The 23,796-nt window shown below is 37.8% G+C and overlaps 1 protein-coding gene, 1 non-coding gene and 1 pseudogene across 4 annotated transcripts in view; 2 read left to right on the forward strand and 1 right to left on the reverse strand.

The window, feature by feature from the left end:
• Positions 1 to 23,796, forward strand: part of CDK13 (cyclin dependent kinase 13) — a 121,154-nt gene that overhangs the window by 17,225 nt on the left and 80,133 nt on the right. For all 3 annotated transcript variants that reach the window (XM_070424731.1, XM_070424732.1, XM_070424733.1), the window contains exons 2-3: positions 16,189 to 16,842; positions 23,626 to 23,796. In XM_070424731.1, coding sequence (XP_070280832.1) covers positions 16,189 to 16,842; positions 23,626 to 23,796 — 825 coding nt within the window. The remainder of the gene's footprint in view (positions 1 to 16,188; positions 16,843 to 23,625) is intronic.
• On the forward strand, positions 3,645 to 3,833 carry LOC139017140 (U2 spliceosomal RNA). Its single transcript, XR_011472806.1, has one exon. It is a non-coding gene; the product is annotated as a U2 spliceosomal RNA (small nuclear RNA).
• On the reverse strand, positions 18,646 to 19,211 carry LOC139016538 (small ribosomal subunit protein eS24 pseudogene; annotated as a pseudogene).

A 23,796-nucleotide genomic window follows, 5' to 3' on the forward strand; every position in this document is an offset into this window, starting at 1 on the left:
GCCCCAGCTCCAAATGTTTCATGTATCCCTTTCATTCTGTCCCCTACTTCTACCTGTGGTCCTTGGCAACAACTGATCTATTTTCCATCACATTACTTTGATCTTTCTTGAACTTTATATAAATGGAATTACATGGTTTGTGTGTGTGTGTTTTTTTAATCCTAATACTCGAAGATATGTTTTTATTGATTTTAGAGAGAAAAGAAGGGGGCGGGGTGAGAGAGAAACTGATCGTAAGCACCACAACCAGAGATCAAACCCGAAACCTTTTTGGTGTATGGGACAATGCGCCAACCAACTGAGCCACCCAGCCATGGCCGTTGTATGTACTTTTCATTGTCTACCTTCACTTAACATGGTTTTGAGGTTAATCAGTGTTGCATGTTCAGGTGTTTTGTTCCTTTTTATTGGTGAGTAATACTCCACTTATGGACATACCATTAATTTGCTTATTCATTCACCAAATTGAACATTTTGAGTTATTTTCAGTTTTGGGCTGAACAAAGCTGCTGTGAACATAGGAATACAGGTCTTGTTTTTGTTACTTGAACATTACAGTTGCTTCACACCCTCACCAAGACTTCAATTTATGTCAGTCTTTGATTTTAGCTATTGTAGTAGATGAGTAGTGGCATATCATTGTGGTTTACTGGCAATTCCCTAATGATTAACAATGTTGCGCATCTTTCCATATGCCTATTGGCTTTTCATATCTTTTGTGAAGTGTCTTAAAATTTTTGTCCATATTCTTCATGAATTTTATTGTCTTACTAAATTGTAAGAATTCTGTACATATTCTGTAAACAAGCTCCTTGTCAGACATATGTTTTGCAAATGTTTTTTTCTCAATCTGTGGCTTGCCTTTCCTTAATTTCAAAGAGCAAAGGTTTTCAATTTTGATGAAATCCAATTTAGTAGTTTTTCTTTTATAACGTGCTTTTTGTAGCCCCCCCTAAAAAAAAAACAAAAAACTTTGCCTGTCTCATGGTCACACAGTTTTTCTCCTTGTTTTAAAATGTATCTCTTCAATTTATCAGTCTACTTTCATGCATAATATGACATTACAAAAGTATACTTTCACTTTCTTCCTCTCTAATACTATTCTTGTCATGCTTTATTTCTACATATGTATGACTTATGCATGTTATATATACATGAAATTTAAAAATGAGAAAAGTCTCTTTTATAAACACTTTCTCATTTCTTTGTGCACATTCAAACTTTGATGTATTTTCTTCTGTCAAAAGGAATGGCTTTTAACATTTCTTACAATGTAGGCCTGCTGTTTTGTTTGTCTGAAAACCTCCATTTTGAAAGATATTTTTGCTGGGTATGGAGTTCTACATGTACTTTTTATCCCTCAGTACTTTGATTCTGGCTTGACGACTATTTTCATATTTTGTTTTTACTTTAGCCACTAGATTGAAAGTCCCATGAGGTTCTTTTTAAACCTTGTCTTTTAAGCACTGACACAGCATATGATAGATAATAGGTACACAGAAAATGATGTTAAAGTGATTTAGATAAGGAAACATCCAGAAACTCAGAATTTAAAAAAATATATATTTTCATTGATTTCAAAAAGGAAGGGAGAGGGATGGAGAGATAGAGACAATGATGAGAGAGAATCATTGATCTGCTGCCCCCTGTACACCCCTCACTGGGGGTTGAGCCTGCAACCTGGGCATGTGCCTGATTGGGAATTGAACCGTGACCTCCTGGTTCATGGGTCAATGCTCAATCACCTAGCTACACTGGCTGGCAAACCTCAGAATTAAAAATAAAATCCTGTTGATATTAACAGGGTCCAGTGTTGGCCTATGAATAAATTCATAATAACTAGAGCTAGACTAATCAAAAGTATGTGTCTTTGGGCAAATCAAGTATTACGCTCTTCCTCTACTCCTCGCCATCTTTTTCTTGAGCGAAACATGAAGACATGCGCAGAGTTTATGCTCAGTGAATTAGAACTTGTTTAGCTGAGCCACTCAGTAAAAAGTCAGCCATGTGTCTTTCATTTTTTTTAACTTTTAGTGTTGCGTAAGGAACATAAAGGAAAGGAAGTATACTTTTAGAACAGCAAAAAACATTTTAATTTTATGTTACTTTTTTCTAGTTTTAAAATAACACCTTTTTTTTGAGATATAATTCACACCGACCATGCAATTTACTCTAATTTTAAGTGATACTATCATTGGCCTTTATTATATTTACAGAGTTGTACAGCCATCATCACTAATTTTAGAGCATATTAATCACCCCCTCCCCCCAAAAACACACACACAAAACTTCCCCTGTTAGTAATCACTCCCCATTCGTACCTCTTGCAGCACCTGGCAACTACTTTCAGTCTTTATGGATTTGCCTATTCTGGACATCCTATATAATAAAAGCCTAATATGCATATTGACCGAACGGTGGAACAACTGGTTGCTATGATGCACACTGACCACCAGGAGACAGATGCTCAATGCAGGAGCTTATGTTAGCCCGCAAGCCCCAGGCCAGCCAAGGCGGGTGCCAGCGGGAGCCCCCTGATTGCCCTGCTGGTCGCCCCACAGATTGGCCCTGATCACCAGCCAGGCCTTGGGGACCCTACCTGTGCATGAATTTCATGCACCGGGCCTCTAGTTTCATATAAATGGAATTATACAGTTTATGCTCTTTTTTTTTACTTAAGCATAAAGTTTTTAAGACTCATCTATGTTGTATTATGTATCAGTACTTCATTCCTTTTTATGGCAAGTATTATTCCATTGTATGGATATATTGCATTTTATTGTTAGTTGATGGACATTTAGGTTGTTTCCACATTTTGGCTATTATGAATTATGCTTCCGTGAACATTTATGTATAGTTTATTTTTCTTGGGCATATACCTAGGAATGGAATTTTGGGTTGTATGGTAATTCTATGTTTTACATTTTAAGGAACTGCCAAACTGTTTTCAAAGGCTGCATCATTTTTATATTCTGACCAGTAATATATGAGGATTCTGATTTCTTCATATCCTTGGCATTAGTTGTCTTTTTTATTATTATCATCCTGAAGTTTAATATGGTATCTCATTATGACTAATGATGTTGAGCATCTTTTCATGTGTTAATTTATATATCTTTTGGAGGGAAATATTCATTCAGATCCTTTACTTATTTTAAAATTGGTTTTTCTTCTTTTTGTTGAATCTTACGAATTCCTAATATACTCTGGATACAAATCTCTGACATGACTTGTAACATTTCTCCTCCTAGAGAGAGGAATTCTTGTATTCAGGAGAGTCAATTTTAATTCAATACAAAGAAGTGGAGTCTTCCCCAGGTGATTTGTTCATAACCATTTCGGCCATTCTAATAGTGTAACATTGAACAAGTCATTTAGCTTCTGAGTCATTGTTTCTTGACTCAAAAGAAGAAAAGAAAGAAGTTCTAGGGTCAGGTGTCAACAAAACAATCAAATGACCACTATCTGTTAAATGGGTAATTATCCAGTAGAAAAAAGCAAGTGCTTAGAAATTATACAGATATGGATTTAGGTGCTTTTGTAGCAGAATAATAATAAGCATTTCCATTAACTTACCTTTTTTGAACTTTGGTGTTTCTTGTAAAATGGGATGAATAATGCCTACCTAATTAAAAAACAACTTGATCACTTCTCGGCCTTTTGGCTAAGATCAAGTGTAGTATCTTCTTATCAGTTTAACATCTGATACGTCCTCTATCTGAGAACATTATATTAAATGTATTTTTGGAATAGGGAGATGGAATAGTAGCTTGCTCCGTCTACTCCACGCATTGACCCAGTATTGCAGTACCTCTGGGAACGGTGCACCAAGGGGGAAAAACAAACAAACTCGAAACAACCCAAGTACTATGAATAAAGGAGCAGTTAAAATAAATTATGGTACAGGTACTTAATTTGCAAATATTTTTTCCCATTGTATCCCTTTGATGATGTCCATTAAAGCACAAAAGTTTTAAATTTTGTTGAAGTTCACTTTGTTTTTTTCTTTTATTTATGCCTTGGTGTCATATCAAAGAAGGCTTTGCCTAACTGAAGGTCACAAATATCTATATTTTCTTCTAAGAGTTTTACAGTTTAAGCTTTTACACCTTGGTCTTTGATCTGTTTAGAGTTAATTTTTTTGTATGATGAAAGAGGTCCAACTTCATTATTTTGCATGTGGATATTTAGTTGTCCACATGCAAAAAGACAATTCTTTCTCCATTGGCATTCTTTTATGTTTTTTTTTTTTTTTTTAATATATTTCATTGATTTCTTACAGAGAGAAAGGGAGAGGGATAGAGAGTTAGAAACATCGATCAGCTGCCTCCTGCACATCTCCCACTGGGGATGTGCCCGCAACTCAGGTACATGCCCTTGACTGGAATCGAACCTGGGACCTTTCAGTCCGCAGGCTGACGCTCTATCCACTGAGCCAAACCGGTTTTGGCCATTGGCATTCTTTTAAAAAAAAAAAGTAATTTGTTGTTGACAGTAATACAGATGTCCCCCATTTAACACCCCTCCCCCTCCACTCAGCCCCTACTCCGCTGCAGACCTTCAGCACTATTTTCTGTGTCCATGAGCTATACATATACAATAAAATCTTGATAGACTAATTTGGGCTAGGGAGTATCTGTTAAGGCGAAAGTCCGTCATAAAGTGGATTTTCTGAATGGGTATGTTAAAAATGGATAAATTAGTTTATCTGTTTTTACTTATGCCAACACATTTGTGTAATTAAAATTAAGCATGTATGAAAAGTTTAATTTCACAAAAGAGTTTTCTATATGTATTACTGTAATTTTAAAATCTACTGAATTTAAATGCATGCATTCACCAGTAACCTCTAGTAAACAAATGCACACAGCTGGGGAATGACTTAGAGCCCACCTGGGCAAAACTGCTGCAGAAAGTTCCACTAGAAACAACAGAACCAATTACTGAGGGATGTAGTGTGATCACCTGCTAATCATTCTCTGAACATTGCTTAAGAGCGGTGACTCTTGGATTTAAATATGTAGACTTCTAGGTACCCAGTGCAGGAATTCATGCACCTTGAAAGGAACTGTCGGCCATGAGGCTGTGGTGGGCACAGGGGCGGGTCTTGGCCCATCCTCCTCGCCCCCACCTGGTCCCTCCTGCCATGGCTCCCAGTCCCCTGTCTGCTGGCAGCCCCACTCCCACCACTACTGCACCCACGCGCCGAGGGCGCTGGCCCCGCTCGCACCTGCTGATGCGTGGAGCGAAAGGGGCTGGCGCCAGCAGCGGGTGCAAGTGGGGGGCTGGAGCCGTTAGTGGGTGCAAGTGGTGGCTGCTGCCCTGATCACCCCTCAGGAGCAGGAGGAGGTGGAGAAGCCCGCAGGGGTGATTGGGACCAGCGCTGGGCGCTGGCAGCAGGTGCGAGTGCCGGGCGGGAGCAAAGAATTTTCAGTAACCACCAGAGGCTTGCCCTGATGACAGTGACCAATGCCACACCTTGGTCTGGTGCCCCCACTCACCTGCTCCACTATCCCGTCCCAGCCGACGCCCACCATGTTCCACACTCTGCCGCCTGCTGCCAATGCCCGCATGTTCTGTACGTGCCCCCAGTGGTCAGCACACATCATAATGACTGATTGTTCAGTCTATTTGCAAATTAGAGTTTTATGTATATAGATAGTTGTAGAAATATAATATTAATTTATGTCAGTGAAATTACTACAGTGTTTTTTCCAACATATGGCCTATTTGCTAAAATTTATTAAAAATAACAGTGAGCTAACAAAAAACTCCGATAATTTAATTATAAGCAAATCTTAACTAAAAGCATTTTAAAATGAACAGGGTTATAATTTTCACATATGACATACAGACTGGGAATTTTGTCCATTAAATCCGAAGTCTGTTAAAATGAGACCCACAAAATTGAGGGTTTACTGTACCACACATTCTTGATTATTCTGCCTTTATAGTGATTTTTGAAATAGGAAGGGAGAGGAATAGAGAGTTAGAAACATCGATGAGAGAGAAACATCAATCAGCTGCCTCCTGCACACCCCCTACTGGGGATCTGCCCGCAGCCAAGATACATGCCCTTGACTGGAATCGAACCCGGGACCTTTTAGTCCACAGCGTGATGCTCTATCCACCGAGCCAAACCGGTTAGGCTGAATTTTATTCTTTTAGATTGCTTGACTTTTTTTTTAATTTGGTGTGGGGGCTGCATTTCCATGTGAATTTTAGGATCACCTTGCCAGTTTGTGCAAAGAAAGTAGCTGAGACTTTTGTAAGGATTGCATTGAATTTGTTGATCAACATGAGAATATTGACATTTTAATAATGTTAAATCATCTAATATACGAACATGAAATTTCTTTCCATTTAATTACGGTTTCCTTTATATTTTCCATTGTGTTTTGAAGTTTTCAGGGTACAATCCTGGCACTTTTGTTAAATTTATTCTGGGTTTCTTGTTAAGCCTATTGTAAATAGGAGTTTTTTTTTTGGTAATTTCATTTTGATTGTTCAATGCTAGTGTATAGAACTATAATAGATTTTTCTATATTTTTCATTTTTCCTTCCATTTTCCTGACTTGTTTCTTAGTCCTAATAGTTAGTAGATTCCTTCAGATTTTCTATATACAAGATTAAGTCATCTCCAGAGATAGTTTTACCTTTTTCCCCCCCTTAGTATTGGATTCTTTTATTTTTGTCTTGTCTAATTGAAATGGCTAGAATCTCAAGTACAGTATTGAATTGAAGTGGTGAGATTGGACTTCCTTGTCCTGTTCCTGATCATATAGAAAATGTATTCAGTCTTTCTCCACAAAATGATAGCTGTGAAGTTTTCAGAAATGCCTAATTTTATTTTTTTATGAAAATTACTTCCCACAGAGTCTAATTTTTTTTTTTTTTTTTAATTAAATCTTTATTGTTCAGATTATTACATTTGTTCCTCTTTTTTCCCCCCATAACTCCCCTCCTTCCAGCTCCCACCCCACCCTCCACCCTCACTCCCCACCCACTGTGTTCATCCATAGGTGCATGATTTTTGTCCAGTCACTTCCCGCATCTCCCACACCCCTTTTTCCCCCAAGAATAGTCAGTCCATTCCCTTTCTATGTCCCTGATTCTATTATAATCACCAGTTCATTCTGTACATCAGGTTATTTATTCACTTGATTCTTAGATTCATTTGTTGATAGATGCATGTTTGTTGTTCATAATTTGTATCTTTACCTTTTTCTTCTTCTTCCTCTTCTTAAAGGATACCTTTCAGCATTTCATATAATACTGGTTTGGCGGTGATGAACTCCTTTAGCTTTTCCTTATCTGTGAAGCTCTTTATCTGACCTTCAATTCTGAATGATAGCTTTGCTGGATAAAGTAATCTTGGTTGTAGGTTCTTGGTATTCAGCACTTTGAAAATTTCTTGCCATTCCCTTCTGGCCTGCAAAGTTTCTGTTGAGAAATCAGCTGACAGTCGTATGGGTATTCCCTTGTAGGTAATTGAGCCTCTTTCTCTTGCTGCTTTTAAGATTTTCTCTTTGTCTTTTGCTCTTGGCATTTTAATGATGATGTGTCTTGGTGTGGTCCTCTTTGGATTCCTTTTGTTTGGGGTTCTCTGCGCTTCTTGGACCTGTAAGTCCATTTCTTTCACCAGGTGGGGGAAGTTTTCTGCCATTATTTCTTGAAATAGGTTTTCAATATCTTGCTGTCTCTCATCTTCTGGCACTCCAATGACTCTGATATTAGACCGCTTAAAGCTGTCCCAGAGGCTCCTTACACTATCTTCACACTTTCGGATTCTTTTTTCATTTTGCTTTTCCAATTGGGTGTTTTTTGTCGAATCTTTGGTTTGATTATTGTACTCCTCTGGTCTGCTATTGGGTATAATATTCTTTATTTCAGTCCGTGTATGCTTACTTTCTAATTTCTTTATCGTAGCATCGAGGGTCTCATTAGTTTTCGTGAGGTTCTGCACAAATTTATGGCAAGCCCTCAAAATTGCGATTCTTAGCTCCATATCCTCCATTTCTGTCATGTTTTTTTGTCTCCGCATCTTTTATGCTTTCTTGGTGCACCCCCTTGTGGTCTCTGTGCGCAGTCTTGTTCTAGCCAAGCCTTAATTGTTGTAGTTAACACTAGGGGGATTTGACCCCCAGGCCGGCTGGCTATAGTAATCAGCTGTGCGGAAAACTCTGTCTTCTGGGGAGGCGCTAATCCAGCCTTTGCCTGAGGCGATCAGCAAATGGCTGTGCGCAGGCTTTGGGCGGGGCGGGATCAACAGGGCGGGCGGAGGGAGCAGTTATGGCAGCTCTCAGTCCCGTTCCCAGAGGCTCTGCTTCTCAGAACCCCGGCAGCCGCTGCAAACCTCGGAGAGAAAGCTGCCCTCAGGTTCCAACTGATGCCGGGTAATCCCGCTTCTCCCGTTTGAGTCTGGGTCCCTAGAGACTCGCCCGGATCTGGAGCCCAGAGTCTGAGACTCAGTCCCGACAGAAAACGACAACCGCGCCCTCAGCCACCAGCCCGCTTTCGCGCGCACCTCGGTACCTTTGTATTTTCCACACTGCGCCGCCTCTGAGCCTCGATTTGCTGTTCTCTTTCCTTCTAGTTGTAGAGTCTCTCTTCAGCCAGCCTTCCTGTGGTTCTGGGTGATGTCCGTTCAGTCTTTTAGTTGTATTTTTGAAATGGTTGTTTGCGGCAGCGGTCTCCGGTGTTTACCTACGCCGCCATCTTGGTCGACTCCAGAGTCTAATTTTTGCTGTAAAAACAATTCTGGGTGTTTTGGTTGACCTTAAACATGAGCCTGTGTAATTATCCATTACTGTCCTAGAGGCTAGGAAAAAAAGAAATCTTCTATTTGTTATGAAAAATATATGCATAATGTTGGTAGTATTTTCTTTATTTAGCTAGTATTACTAAAAGCATTCTGATTTTCTAGATTTAATTATTTGAAGTTAAGCATTTGGAGTAGTGGAGTAAGAATAAATATGTACAACCGTTTTAATTTTAATTTATACTATGTTTTGATTTATAGTAATTTGCAGTGGTGTTTATCTTTAAAATTTTCTGTATTTTTTTTAGTTTTCTATTATAAATTTTTTTTGCTTCTTTTAATCTGCCCTCTCTTTATATTTAAAACATATGAAATTACTGAAAACAGTACAGAAGCATACAGAGCAAGATGTAAAAGAAGCCCTTTATGTCTTTTCATTCCCATTACCTTCCAAACATATAACCATGCAAGTAGATTGAAGTACATCCTTTTTCTGTGTATGTAATTACAAACATATATACATATAAATGTTAAGAGTGTTTGCCATAAATATTGTTATTTACATGCTTTTTTTAAAAGGATTTGCAGGTCCTTCCGTAAGGTTATATAAAATTCCATAATGAAATTTATCAAGCTTTATTTAACTATCAGTTGTTGGGTACTAAGCTGATTTTTCTATATTATAAACTATCCTTTAAAGGATATTGTATAACAACTTTTTTTTAAAAATATATTTTTTATTGATTTTTTTACAGAGAGGAAGGGAGAGGGATAGAGAGTCAGAAACATCGATGAGAGAGAAACATCGATCAGCTGCTTCCCGCACACCCCCCATTGGGGAAGTGCCCGCAACCAGGGCACATGCCCTTGACCGGAATCGAACCTGGGACCTTCCAGTCCGCAGGCCGACGCTCTATCCACTGAGCCAAACCGGTCAGGGCTGTATAACAACTTTTTGACACAAATGGAAATATTTTCTAAGAGGGTATTCTTGTAAGTAAAATTGCAGATCAAAAGCATTTGGTAGATATTACCAAATTGCCTTTTAAAAAGCCTTAACAATTTTATATTTCCTTAACAATTTATATTTATAAATTGATAATTTATGTGTGACCATTTCTCTGCATTCTCACGATTACTTGATATTTTCAAAATTTCTATTTTGGCCATTCTGATGGTTGGAAATTTATTACCATTATTTTATTTTGCCTTGTCTGGTTACCAAAGAGAAGGGAGCATTTTAATTTCTTTACTGGTGATTTGTATTTCTTATGTGATTGTATTATTTTTATAATCATGAAGATCCTCTGTTATTAAAAATAAGGAAATGTTTACATTAGAAAAATTAGTTTTGCTTATTAAATTTGTTATTAGAAAATGGATGTAAAATGTTTGATTGTTAAGGAAAATAATAAAATCATCTCAGTGTTTATATGAAGATACCAATTAACTAAATGTAATGGTTTTCTAAATTTTCAGTTTAAGGAGAATTTTATCAATGGACCTATGACCATTGATTAACTTGCTGGTTATCAATGACGAAAAGCATTCTGTTAATATTTGCAGGTATTCAGAGAAGAAGATAACCTGTTTATTCGTTTTTATTCATCAATTCAGTAGAAATCTTTTGATCCCTTGTTGCATGACAGAAAAAGTTTTAGGTACTGGCGATGTAGTGATAAACAAGACTGGTGGAGGAGAGGGGTATAGATGTGTTAATATATCTTTCTGGTGAGGGGAAGTCTCACTGTGGAGTTGATAAATGGAATCCTGAATGATGAGAAAGAATCAGCTCCTGGACTCTAAATAGACTTCTTAACCATCTTTATTTTAGTCCCCCCATCTGCTTTCTTTTATACCTTGGTTTCTGTGAAGAGCAAGTCAAATTAAAAATGCCTAGAAAAGTGTTTTGTAAACTGTGAGGTTCAATGCAGTATGTTTGTTTATTCAGTAAAAAACTGCTATTTATGTGGTATTATGATAAGGGGTGTGGAATGATAAAAAAAAAAAAAAACAATAGACATCAAAGAGGTCCATTCTGCTTCTCAAAGAGGATGTAGTATAGTAGACAATCTATATATATAAAAGCCAAGTGACCGGAACGACTGGTCGCTGTGACGTGCACTGTGGCCGTCCAAACAGCCAGATTGGGGGTGGGCCAGCCAGCCAACATCCTGTGGTCCCTACCCCTGCACCGATCGGGGTGGGCCAGCTGGACCCCACCCGTGCACGCAAGGAGAGCTTGCTTCTTTCTTGATGTTGGTGGCAAGGCTTTTTGAAGGAAGGACTCTTGAAGTAGGCCTTAAAAGATGGATAGGACTTTAATAGAAGATGGAAGGAAGAGAAATTTCTCAGTAGATGAATCTGTGGGAGTAAAGGCATGGAAAGAAGCATTAGGCAGATTCAGAAATTGATAAGAAAGGCAGGGTTTCAGGCTAAGGAAGGTGAATTAATTCAGTAAGAATACTATCAGCTGTATATTTAATTCTGCAAATATTTATTAAGCATCTGCTATTGCTATGTTTGTGCTAGGTAGGACTATGAAGACACAGTAATCTCAGTTTAGTTAGGGAAGATAGATGATCTAATTATTCTAATGAGATATGATCAAAAGCTGGTAATCACAGGACAAGGAACATCTTCAGCTGCCTGACTTCATAAGGGAAAACTTTATATAGAGATCTTTTATATCTGGTGCTTTGAAATGAAGTATCTCTTTGCTTAGCAGATAGAAGAGGTGAAGAGAGGAATGTCAGAGAAATATTTCTCTTTATGTGTTTTGGGATGGCTTGGCAAGGCCTTTGTATGCAGTGCAAGGCTGTGAAGAGTTTTGTAGAGGGGTAACTGAAAGATGCAGATGGCAGTATGGAGAGTAAATTGGAAAAGATAGAGACTAGAGGTAGGGAACCTGGCAAAAAGGATATTTTGGAAATGATGTTTTATGGTTTTGGTCTCTATACTAATTGGGCCAAGTGAGAGATGATGTAAGCCCTAATATGAAATGGTAACTATGGGGATAAAGAGCCTGGAAAACTGGAGAGATGCTTATATGTAGAATTAGCAGGTCTTGGCTATCAACGGATATGGAAGAAGGGAGGAAAGGAATATAGAATGACTTCTGGATTTCTATTTCAGTGAATGCCATTGCCTAAGAATAAGATACATTTAAGGAGAAAGGAGGGTGGGTTTGGAGAGGAAACAATAGTTTTAACTGTATTGTGTTGAAAGTGCATATAGGATAGTTGGAAGGGGGAGGATGACTTGGTGGGGTAATCAATAGTTAAGTGATAATTAAAGCTATACATAAACATAAATTAAATTATTGTGGGAGAATGAGTATAGTGAAGAAGATAACCTTAAAGAGCACTGAGAATCCTAGAAGTAAGAAAAGAATCAGGAAAAAAAGTAGTGGAAGTAGTCAGGGAGTATTTTTTAAGGGTGTGATCAACATTGTCATCACAGATATTGATATTTTTCTTCCCTCCTTTCTCCCACTGCCCAAAATAAAGGAAAGGTAGATCATTGGTCACCTCAATAATTACAGTGAGGGTAAGAGCCAGAATTGGCTGCAATTGGAAGAGGTAAAAATACAATATCAAGGTACCATTATTTGCATGTTTGTTTGTTTTTTTCTGGTCTGTTTTTAAAAAGCTTAAAGACGAGTTAATTTATGCCTTAAGACGAAATAGCAAATGGACTATTGCAACAGAAATGCTCAGCATAGTGCATCTGAAACTTTAATGAGGGTCTTATTAAATGCAGGTTCTGTGTCAAAGGGTCTATGTTGAGGCCAGAGATATAACATTTCTGACAAGCTTCCAGATGATGCCAGTGTTGCTGTCTATAGACCATACTCTGAGGATCTGGAGAGTATGAGATTGATAGCATTTTAGAGGACTTAGCCTTGGACCTCTACTAAGGTGGAATGTAACTTGGATAGAGATAAAGATTACATTTGCAGGCAGGAGACATGCTTTTGATAATCTTTTTATTTTTTTCTGTGAAATAGAAGTACAGTGATGTTAAGAAAAGACATTGGGAATGGAAGGTGAACTTGAAGAAAGTTGTGAAGGTTTGGAATAGGTACTGAAAAGAGAAGGAAAGTGAGTGGATTGGAGACATGCAATAATCCAGTGATTATTACTTAGTGAGGATTACTTTGGTTATCATGTCTATAGAAATAATTGGAGCAGGGAGAGATTAGATATGTGAAAAGATTTTTAATAAGTTAAGGAAGGAAGCCTACAGGGGAGGTAATGAGGTCTGAAATAGAACAGTACCCTGGAGAATTGAAGATGAGGGTGTGTAGTCTGAATAATGCCACACCCCTCCCCAAAGATATTCCTGTGAACCTGTGAATGTTATCCTACATGGCAAAAGGGACTTTTAAAGATGTGATTAAAATAGGGAACTTGTGAGGGAGAGATGATCCTGGATGGGTACTATGTAATCACAGGGTCTTTTTCTTTCTTTCTTTTTAATTGAATTTATTGGGGTGACCGGTTCGCAAAACCATACAGGTTTCAAGTGTACAACTCAATAAAACATTATCTGCGCACTGTATTGTGTGCCCATCGCACCAGGCGAAGTCTCTTTTGGTCCCCATTCCCCCCCACTTTGTCCACTTCCACCTAGCATCCACCCCCTTTCCCTCTGGCTACCACACTGCTGTCTTGTCTATGTGTTATGTATCTATGTTTTTTTTAAAATATATTTTTGTTGATTTTAGAGAGGGAAGGAGGGAGGGAGAGAGTGGGAGGGGGAGAGAGAGAAAGAAACATTAATGATGAGGGAGAACAATCGATCAGCTGCCCTCCTGCACTGTGGGGACCAAGCCTGCAACCCTGGTATGTGCCCTGACTAGGAATCAGACCGTGACCTCCTGGTTCATAGGTCAACACTCAACCATTGAGCCACACCGGCCAGGCTGTATATATGATTTTTGGCTAATCCCTTCATCTTCTTTCAGTCAGTCCCCACATGCCCCACCCCTCTGTCAGCTGTCAGTCTGTTCCAAGTATTTATACCTCTGTTTCTATTTTGTTCATTAGATTGCACATATAAGTGAGATCATATGGTATTTATCTTTCTCTGACTGGCTTATTTCATTTAGCATAATGCTCTCCATACTGTCACAAAGCATAAGAGTTTATTCTTTTTCATGGTTGAATAGTATTTTATTGTATAATTATACCACAGCTTTTTCATCCACTTATCTACTGATGGGCACTTGGGCTGTTTCCAGATCTTGGCTGTTGTAAATAATGCTGCAACAAACATAGGAGTGCATATATTCTTTCACATTAGTGTTTTGGGATTCTTAGGATATATTCACAGAAGTGGGATCACCAGGTCAAAAGGCACTTCCATTTTTAATTTTTTTTGAGGAAATGACATATTGTTTTCCACAGTGGCTGCACCAGTTTGCATTCCCACTAACAGTGCATGATGGTTTCCTTTTGTCTACATTCTAGCCAGCATGTTTGTTGATTTATTGATGATAGCCATCTGGCAGGTGTGAGGTAATATCTTATTGTAGTTTTAATTTGCATCTCTTTGATGATTAGTGATATTTAGTATTTTTTCATATGTCTGTTGGCCATCAGTATATCTTCTTTGGAGAATTATCTATTCAGGTCCTTTGTGTGTGTGTGTGTGTGTGTGTGTGTGTGTGTGTATATATATATATATATATATAAATAAAATCTCCTATGTAATAAAAGCCTAATATGCTAAGTGTCTGGTCATCCAGTCGGCTGTTCAACCGATCAAAGCATAATATGCTAATGATATGCTAAGGCCTCTCAACTGCTCGCTATGACGTGCACTGACCAACAGGCGGCAGTCAATCAGTCAACCAGTGACTATGATGTGCACTGACCACCAGGGGGCAGATGCTCCGACCAGTAGGTTACCTTGCTGCTGGGGTCTGGCTGATCAGGACTGAGTGATATGTGCCGGACATGCTCTGGAGTCCTACTGTAGTCCCTCTCTGGCTGGCCAACCTCCTGCATCCCTCCCCGGCCCCGATCATGCACCAGTGGGGTCCTTCAGCCTGGCCTGTGCACTCTCGCAATCCCGAACCCCTTGGGGGATGTCAAAGAGCCGGTTTCAGCCAGACGATATAACAACCAGTTGCTATGATGCGCACTGACCACCAGGGGGCAGATGCTCAATGCAGGAGCTACTTCCTGGTAGTCAGTGCGCTCCTACCGGGGGAGCACTACTCAGCCAGAAGCCGGGCTGATGGCTGGGGAGTGCAGCAGCAGTGGCGGGAGCCTCTCCCACCTCCGCAGCACTGCTAAGGATGTCCAACTGCCATCAGTTGGAATACCCCGAGGGCTCCCAGACTGCGAGAAGGCACAGGCCGAGCTGAGGGGGACACCCCCCCCCCATCACCACCACAAGTGCACGAATTTCGTGCACTGGGCCTCTAGTGTGAGTGTGTGTATGTGTGTGTATCTTTATTATTGATTTCAGAGAGAGGAAGGGAGAGAGATAGAAACGTCAATGATGAGAGAGAATCATTGATTGGCTGCCTCCTGCACGCCCCACATTGGGGATTGAGCCCGCAACCTGGGTATGTGCCCTGACAGGAAATTGAACCTTGACCTCCTGGTTCATAGGTCGATGCTCAACCTTTGAGCCAAACCGGCCAGGCCTCCAATAATTTCTGAGACGTGAATTGCACAGTCATTAAGTAGTTCCCAAGATTTAGAGACTTTTACTTATTGCCTAATGACAGGTGTTGTCTTTTTCACTCTTGTAGACAGACCTACTTCTGAACTTAATGGGTGAAGATGCTTTTGAGATGTAGAGATCATCTCCCTGGTAAAAGATCAGTCACGCTGCTACTGCTATCCCTGGTATCCTTGTCGCCTGCTTCTGTTTTCTTCTGTTTTCTGTTTTGTTTTTAATGTTTTTGTTGATTTCAGAGAGGATGGGAGAGTGAGAGAGATAGAAACATCAATGATGAGAGAGAATCATTTGATCAGTTGCCTTCTTACTGGCTGCCCCCCTCCTCCCATTGGGGATCGAGCTCACAGCCCTGGTAATCGAACCATGACCTCCTGGTTCATGAGTCAGTGCTCATCCACTGAGCCGAACTTGATGGACTTCCTCCTAATTCTTAACAGTATTTCTTCTCTCAGAATCTGTTTTCATCCAACCTCACCTTTGAGCTTTTGTAGGGTAGGTCAAGATACTCAGACATTCGCTCTAGTTTCAGTAAAATTATAGCCACGAGATCACCAGACAATATTCTACTTAAAAGCACTTTTTGTTTTTTAAAAATCCTCCCACAAAAACTATATTATGATTTTGAAAATAAATATATCTTTCATTTCACAGGCTGGAGTTAGCAGTTTTTATAAATTTCAACTGAACTTTTCTGAATTACTAACTAAATCTTAATTATTTTCCACCAGACGGTCTGCCAAATCCCGAAGCAGAAGCCCATATTCATCTAGGCATTCAAGATCTCGTAGTAGGCACAGACTATCTAGATCCAGAAGTCGTCATTCTAGCATTTCTCCTAGCACACTAACTCTGAAGAGTAGCCTGGCAGCTGAATTGAACAAGAATAAAAAAGCACGAGCTGCAGAGGCAGCAAGAGCTGCAGAGGCAGCGAAAGCTGCAGAGGCAGCCAAGGCGGCTGAGGCCGCTGCCAAAGCTGCCAAAGCCTCAAACACTTCTACTCCTACCAAGGGGAACACAGAAACTGGTGCCAGCGCATCACAAACAAACCATGTGAAGGATGTGAAGAAACTTAAGATTGAGCCTGCACCTTCTCCCTCAAGTGGTGGAACTTTAAAAAATGACAAGGCAAAAACAAAGCCACTTATTCAGGTAACAAAGGTGGACAATAATTTGATTGTAGATAAAACCGCCAAGAAAGCAGTTGGGAAGGAGAGTAAATCTGCTGCTACAAAGGAGGAACCAGTATCTCTTAAAGAGAAAACCAAACCACTTACACCAAGCACAGGAGCCAAGGAGAAGGAACAACATGTGGCTCTAGTGACCTCTACATTACCACCATTACCTTTGCCTCCCATGCTGCCTGAAGATAAAGATGCTGATAGGTAAGTGCAGAAAATTTGGTCAATAACTGTTTATTATTATTTTTTTTTGTTAATCCTTACTTGAGGATATTTTTCCATTGATTTTTAGAGAGAGGGAGAGACTGAGAGAGAGAAATGTTGAAGTGAGAGACACATTGATTGGTTGTCTTCTGCATGCACCCTGACCAGGGCCAGTGTATGTGCCTTTGACTGGAATCGAACCCAGGACCCTTCAGTCCATGGGCCTATGCTCTATTCACTGAGCTAAACTGGCTAGGGCAGGTCAATAACTATTTGAAGAAAAAAATATGTAAATTTGAAGTGAGAAATTATTTGACTTTTTCCCCCCAAAAAAACTTTACAAAAAATGTTATGTGGATTAATTTTCTAATATATGTCTTAAAATGAAGCACATTGTATAATTCTTAGCATAATTATAGCTTATGCTAAGAATTCCCTGGAAAAATTTGCCAAGTCTTGGAATACAATGTATATATCAGTTTGAGTTTGAGAATTAGAACTGCCGGTATATACTTTGATTTAATATTCCTTGATGATAGTATCAGAGACAGGACATTTAAAAAAAAAAAATATATATATATATATATATATATATATATTTTTTTTTTTTTTTTTTTACAGAGAGGAAGGGAGAGGGATAGAGAGTTAGTAACATTGATGAGAGAGAAACATCGATCAGCTGCCTCCTGCACACCCCCTACTGGGGATGTGCCCGCAGCCAAGGTACATGCCCTTGACTGGAATTGAACCTGGGACCCTTCAGTCCATTGACCGACGCTCTATCCACTGAGCCAAACCTGTTAGGGCTGAGAGGACATTTTATGAGGGAGTCTTTGCTGGGTAATATAAAAGCATGTGTCTTGGTTTTTTAAGTTTCTTTAGTGGCCTTTTAAATTTACCAGTTTGGGTGGATTTATGAATTTATCCCTTTAGTCTTTCTTGACTTTAACTTTTTTGCAATTAGGGATTGATTATATATTACAGAAAACCCATAATGTGGTTATGCTTTCCTTTAATATATTTACAGATTTCTATTATGAATATTGGGGATGTGGCTTGCTTTTTATTTTGAAACATTTTATTTTTAAGAGGATGAAGGTAAGAATATGTGTAAATTTCTTAAATGTATGCTAGGATAGATGCATTATGCTATTGTGTTATATCTGCCTATTATGCCACTTAATTTTTTCAATTTTTATGAAGAAATTAGAGCTGTTTTCCTTCTTTCTATTGAGAAGCAACTTTATGGACAATTTTCCTAACTGAAAGAATTCTGCCATAACAAGCAGATAAAAACACCACGTGGGTAGTTCTTTCAAGTGCTCACTTTGGTTAGCATTATGAAAATTTTATAACTTAATAAAAAAATTTCCTGTGTCATGCCTTCTGAGGCCCTTTTATCCTACAATAAAAAAATGTTACCAAGATACCCCTTTCGATTTAATTTGGTGTTATTCCATTATACTACTACAATTGTGGTAATTCCAGGTTTGACTGTTATCTAGGAGTATTGAAGGTTCATAGTAGTGATTTGGAATTTTCATAAGTGCTGAAATGGGCTTTTCAGCACAATTGAGTGCAGATTTGAGTCACTTATTGGTACCTGAGAATTCAGTGATTATGGACCAGTGAGACTTGTCTCTACTTTATTTTTCATATATGCTTTAGGGATAAATTTTTACTGGTGGTATTTTCAAGAACTCAGGACATACCCATGTGAATGCTCAAGGAGGATATTCTCTGTGCATCTGTTTTTTGTGTGTGTGTGTGTGTTTTTTAGGTTTATAGTTTATTAATCCTCTCATGAAAAATCTGCACAGACATCACAGATAAAGTCACTGAAGAATCTTTACTCCTTCTGTAGTTCAATCTCCAGCTCACCTTTTGCCAGCACCAATGTTGGCCTTTGCAGTGCCCCTGACTTTCTTCATTCTGTTCTTGCGTTCCTTTCTCTGTGTTTTTGTGGTCTTCTTCTTCTCATATAGGCCATGTCTTGCCAAGTCTGTGTTTGGGTTCATTTTTCTTTGCGTAATCCAAGGAATCATAAATCATGCCAAAGCCAGTGGACTTGCCACCACCAAAGTGAGTTCTGAATCCAAACACAAAGATGACATCAGGTGTGGTCTTATACATTTTGGCTAATTTTTCCCGAATTTCTGTCTTGGGTACTGTTGCCTTCCCAGGGTGAAGGACATCAATGACCATTTGCTTCTGCTGAAGTAGTCTGTTGCTCATGAACTTCCTGGTCCTGATAGTTACTGTGTCATTCATGATGGAGGTTGATCTTTAAGCAGCCAGGGAGGAAAAGAGCTCTGTGCATCTATTTTTAATGAGATGGTGACACATTTCATACTTGGTCATTAAAAAATTTCTTTTGATCTGTCTTCTTTTTTTCTATTTGTTGTGTCTCTGCTTTTATTTCTTTGAATGTGTTTGTATGTTTCGTGGATATATAAGTTTCTTCTGTTTTTTTTTTATTCGTCACCTGAGGATATGTTTTCATTGATTTTAGGGGGAGAATGAGAGAGAAAGAAACATCAATATGAGAGAGAAACATCGATCAATTGCCTCCTCCATGCACCCTGACCAGGGTTTGAACTTTGAACCTGGGACAATGCTCCAACCAACTGAGCCTCAGCAGCCAGGGCAAAGATGTTTCTTAAGACCCTGAGTTCTACTACTAATGTGTGTGGTCAGAGGTTGATTCAAGACCAGTTATAGTCACTCTTCCTTTTGATGCTCCAAGTGTCGGAAATTTGGCCTGTGGGGACTTTTTAAAGCTGATTCCTTTGTCCTTTTAACTTGATCCCATTTTGTTGTTGCTGTTTGTTTTGTTTTAGTTAATTCTCACACGAGGATATTTTTCTATTAATTTTTAGAGGGAGTGGAAGAGAGAGGGAAAGACAAAGAGAAACTTCATTAAGATGAGAGAAATACAGCGATTGCCTGCCTCCTGCACACCCCCCGACCAGGGCCCTTGACGGGGAAGGAGGAAAAGCCTGCAACCTGAGTACATATGCCCAGAATCTAACCCAGGACCCTTTGGGCCGTAGGCTGATGCTCTATCCACTGACCCAAACCGGCTAGTTAGGGCAGCCATTGGTGTTTGAGTGAGTCTTCCTTGTTTCCTAGTGAGTCTTTTAGGTTAGGTTCAGTATTCCTACTTATAGGAATGGATGCATCATGCTCTCATTAACTATTCTGCTGTTGACTAATGGATACTTAGATTCATATTTGTTTGCTATTAAACTCACCTTATATTAATATTTCATGTACATGTGAGTTATTTTTAGGGTAGTTGGAAGATCAAATTATGTACATTTAAGAATTGATAGAAACTGCCAAATTGTATTTCAATAAAACTATGTACCAATTTATGCACCCACATGTATGAAATTTCTTAAACAGCATTGCCATTTTTGAATTTTTGATAATCTTTAAAATATGTAATGATTAATTTTGCATTTTGCTGATTATTGAGACATAGCATCTTTTTGAATATTTATTGGCTATTTATTTTTTTCCAGTGAATTGCTTGCTTATATCTTATGCTGGCTTCTCAAGATTGTTTTCCTTTTTCTGATTGATTTGTAGATACTCCTTATGTTAGGGATCTTGACCTTTGCCTCAGTCTGTTTGATTGCCTTTGAGATTTATTTGTTTCGTTCTTGGCTACATTGGTGTTTTCCATTTTAAAAATTGTTCTTTTTCTTTTAAAACTTCTGAGTATATAAAAAGGTTAACTTAAATCTTACAAATATTTGTCTTTAGTTTTTAAATGAAGAAGGAAGATACGTCTCCCCACTATCACCCTGTGGACTAATAAATCCAATTAGTAACATCATTTATTGAATGCTCAATTTCACTGATTTGTGGTGCCATATATAAAAATTCTTATAGCTATCTGTGTTTCCGGACTCTCTTTTATTATCATATATTATTATTTCTTTACCAGTATCTTTTCATGGCATATTGGCTCTCAAACTCAAATTTCTATTATGCGGGTAGGGATAATGTGAGCGTGAAGAGATGGAATCAATTACTGATTAATGAACAGCCCTGCTATTCATCTTTAGCTTCAGTGATGCTGTACATGAATTTAGGTCCATTGTTGTGAGAGTGTTTTTGTTTGTTTTTTAAGAAGTCTGGAATCTGAATGTTTATGTAAATCTTCTGATTTAAAAGTATTATAGTTGATAGTCTTTTACAAAACATTGTATAGAAAGTAATACATATTCTTTGACTTCATCCAAGCCTTTGGCTTTTGGTTTGAGATTTTTTTGGATAGGTGACTCACAGGGCAAATTTCACTTTATTATTCTTTTTCAGAAATTTCTTGGTAGTTTTTTGCTTTTATTCTTAGACAAATTTTCTATTCAGTCAGCTTGTCAAGTTTTATTTAAAAGACTATTCCTGCCTGGCTGGTGTGGCTCAGTGGATGAGCGCCAACCTATGAACCAGGAGGTCATTATTTGATTCGGGGCAAGATGCATGCCCAGGTTTCTGGCTCGATCCCCAGTAGGAGGCATACAGGAGGCAGCCAATAATGATTCTCATCATTGATGTTTCTCTTTTTCCCTCTCCCTTCCTCTCTGAAATCAATAAAAAAACATATGTTAAAAAAAGACTATTCCTTGGGTTTTGTTTGGGACTCTATTAAATGTAATAGGTTAAGCCCTAGCCGGTTTGGCTCAGTGGATAAAGCGTCAGCCTGAGGATTGAGGGGTCCCAGGTTTGATTCTGGTCAAGGGCGTGTACCTTGTTTGCAGGCACATCCCCAGTAGGAGGTGTACAGGAGGCAGCTGATCGATGTTTCTCTCTCATCAATGTTCCTAACTCTCTATCCCCCTCCCTTCCTTTCTGTAAAAAACCAATAAAATATATATTTTGAAAAAATATAATAGGTTAATTTGGAGACTAACGGTATTATAGTTTCCATACAAAAACATGGTTTCTTTTCAGTCAAATTTATTTTCATCAGTCAAATGTTTCAATTTTCTTCTCTTAGTCTTGTACATTTCTTATTAATGCTTTTTATTATTTTTAATGCTGTAGTATATGGAAACTTTTAAAAAATCACATTTTCAAATAGGTTATTGCAGATATTCAGTGAAAATACAATGTTTTTTAATTATGTAATGTTCTTGAAAAACAGTATTTCATTTCTCTTAAATCTGTGAATCTTGCTGAACTTTATAGTTCATCTAATGACATATTGGAATATAGGCGGTCTTTTAAATTTTAAGTTATAAGTAAAGTTAAGACTTTTAGTTTAGTTTTCCCCCCCAAAAAGTTGATTTGAATCCTCAGATAAATGAGAATTTTTGACTAAAACCTAATTACAAGTTAGCAACTTAGTCTTCTAAATAAATTATTTTAATAAGAGTATTTTCAGACAGAGTACAAATTGTACCTTTTCTAGAAAGAAGCTTTTATTGTCTTTCAATCCTGAATAAAATGCCCGTTAGATATCACATTACTCTGGGAATCCATTTGTGTAGTATTTATCCTGTTGCTTACCTGACTGTCTTCTAAAAAAACTGTAAGCTCTTTTCTGAGAGGAACTGTGTCTTAATTGTTATTATTTCTGTTGTTAAATCTCCAGTGCCTTATGTAATACCCAGCACATAGAGGTATACAATCTGTAATAGGAGACAGTAAAATTGAAGAGTAGGCTCTGATACCATTACTTTAAAACAAACAAGTAAATAAATAAAATCAAATAAAACTACAAACCTTCTTTTGAGCATGTTTTTTTCTGTTAAAGAACCTTCTGGTGAGTAACAGGATTATGAAGAAAAGGATCAATTTTTTTTATACAATAATATTAATTTTCAAAAAATTAGTAAGAGTTTTATTGTAAGAAATTAAATCATACATTTTGATAACTTCTTAGTAACTTCTGACTACAGCGGTGTAGTTTCACTAAACTTTCTCATTATGGGACTCATACCTGCTATGAAAGTATATTAAGTCCACATTTTATTATCAATTTAAGATTCTCTTTCAACATGTCATATTATTAGATAAAAGATTTTGTAATATCTGAGAGGTTTAAAATAATGAGTTACCAAAGTAGATATAGTACTTTAAAAATCAGAGCTCTTTATCCATTCATAAAAAGTACTAAACTAATAACTAAGCTAAAATTTTCACCAGCAATTCTAGTAAGCTAGAGCCTTAAAAAAGTTTTAAAAGAACCAATGTTTGATTTTAGAAAAATTAACCTGAAAAGGGATGAAGCTAAATTAGTTGTTTGTGGTTATTTAAATGGACAAGATGAATAATAGCTTGTAGTTTTATTATTTCTTACAACGAAACAACTTTTGTTTCTTCACTGGAATAAAACCAAATGCTATTATAAAATTAATTTTCTTGTAAAACAGTTTACTTTTTGTTCTAATATAGCCTTATAGTAATTATATATTATTTTAAAAAATACACAGATTTTTACAGAAAAAATATACCCTGCACACAGTTTCCTCAGTATAAACAACATTAGTATGGTACATTGGTTAAAATTAATGAGCCAATATTGATAATCCATACTTTGTTCAAATTTCCTTAGTTATGAAATTATACATACTTTTTTACCACCTAATTTTAAATTTGCATTTGAATATAGTATAATATTTTATCTGGAAAATAAGAAACATAGTTCAGTATTTTGCCATTGTATGCTACTTAAATATAAGACATGGCTGCATTTTTATTTTTCAGTGAAATAAAGTTTTATTGGTTTGCGTTTTTTGTTTATTTTTGTCTGACTCCTTTGTTTTTTAGCTTACGAGGAAATATTTCAGTAAAAGCAGTTAAAAAAGAAGTAGAAAAGAAATTACGATGTCTACTTGCTGATTTACCACTGCCCCCTGAGCTACCGGGAGGAGATGATCTCTCAAAGAGTCCAGAGGAAAAGAAAACAGCAACACAGTTACATAATAAAAGGAGGCCTAA

This window comes from Myotis yumanensis, unplaced genomic scaffold (assembly GCF_028538775.1).
Source record: "Myotis yumanensis isolate MYYU_CA2020_CCGP unplaced genomic scaffold, mMyoYum1.0.hap1 SCAF_9, whole genome shotgun sequence".
Lineage (NCBI taxonomy): Eukaryota > Metazoa > Chordata > Mammalia > Chiroptera > Vespertilionidae > Myotis > Myotis yumanensis.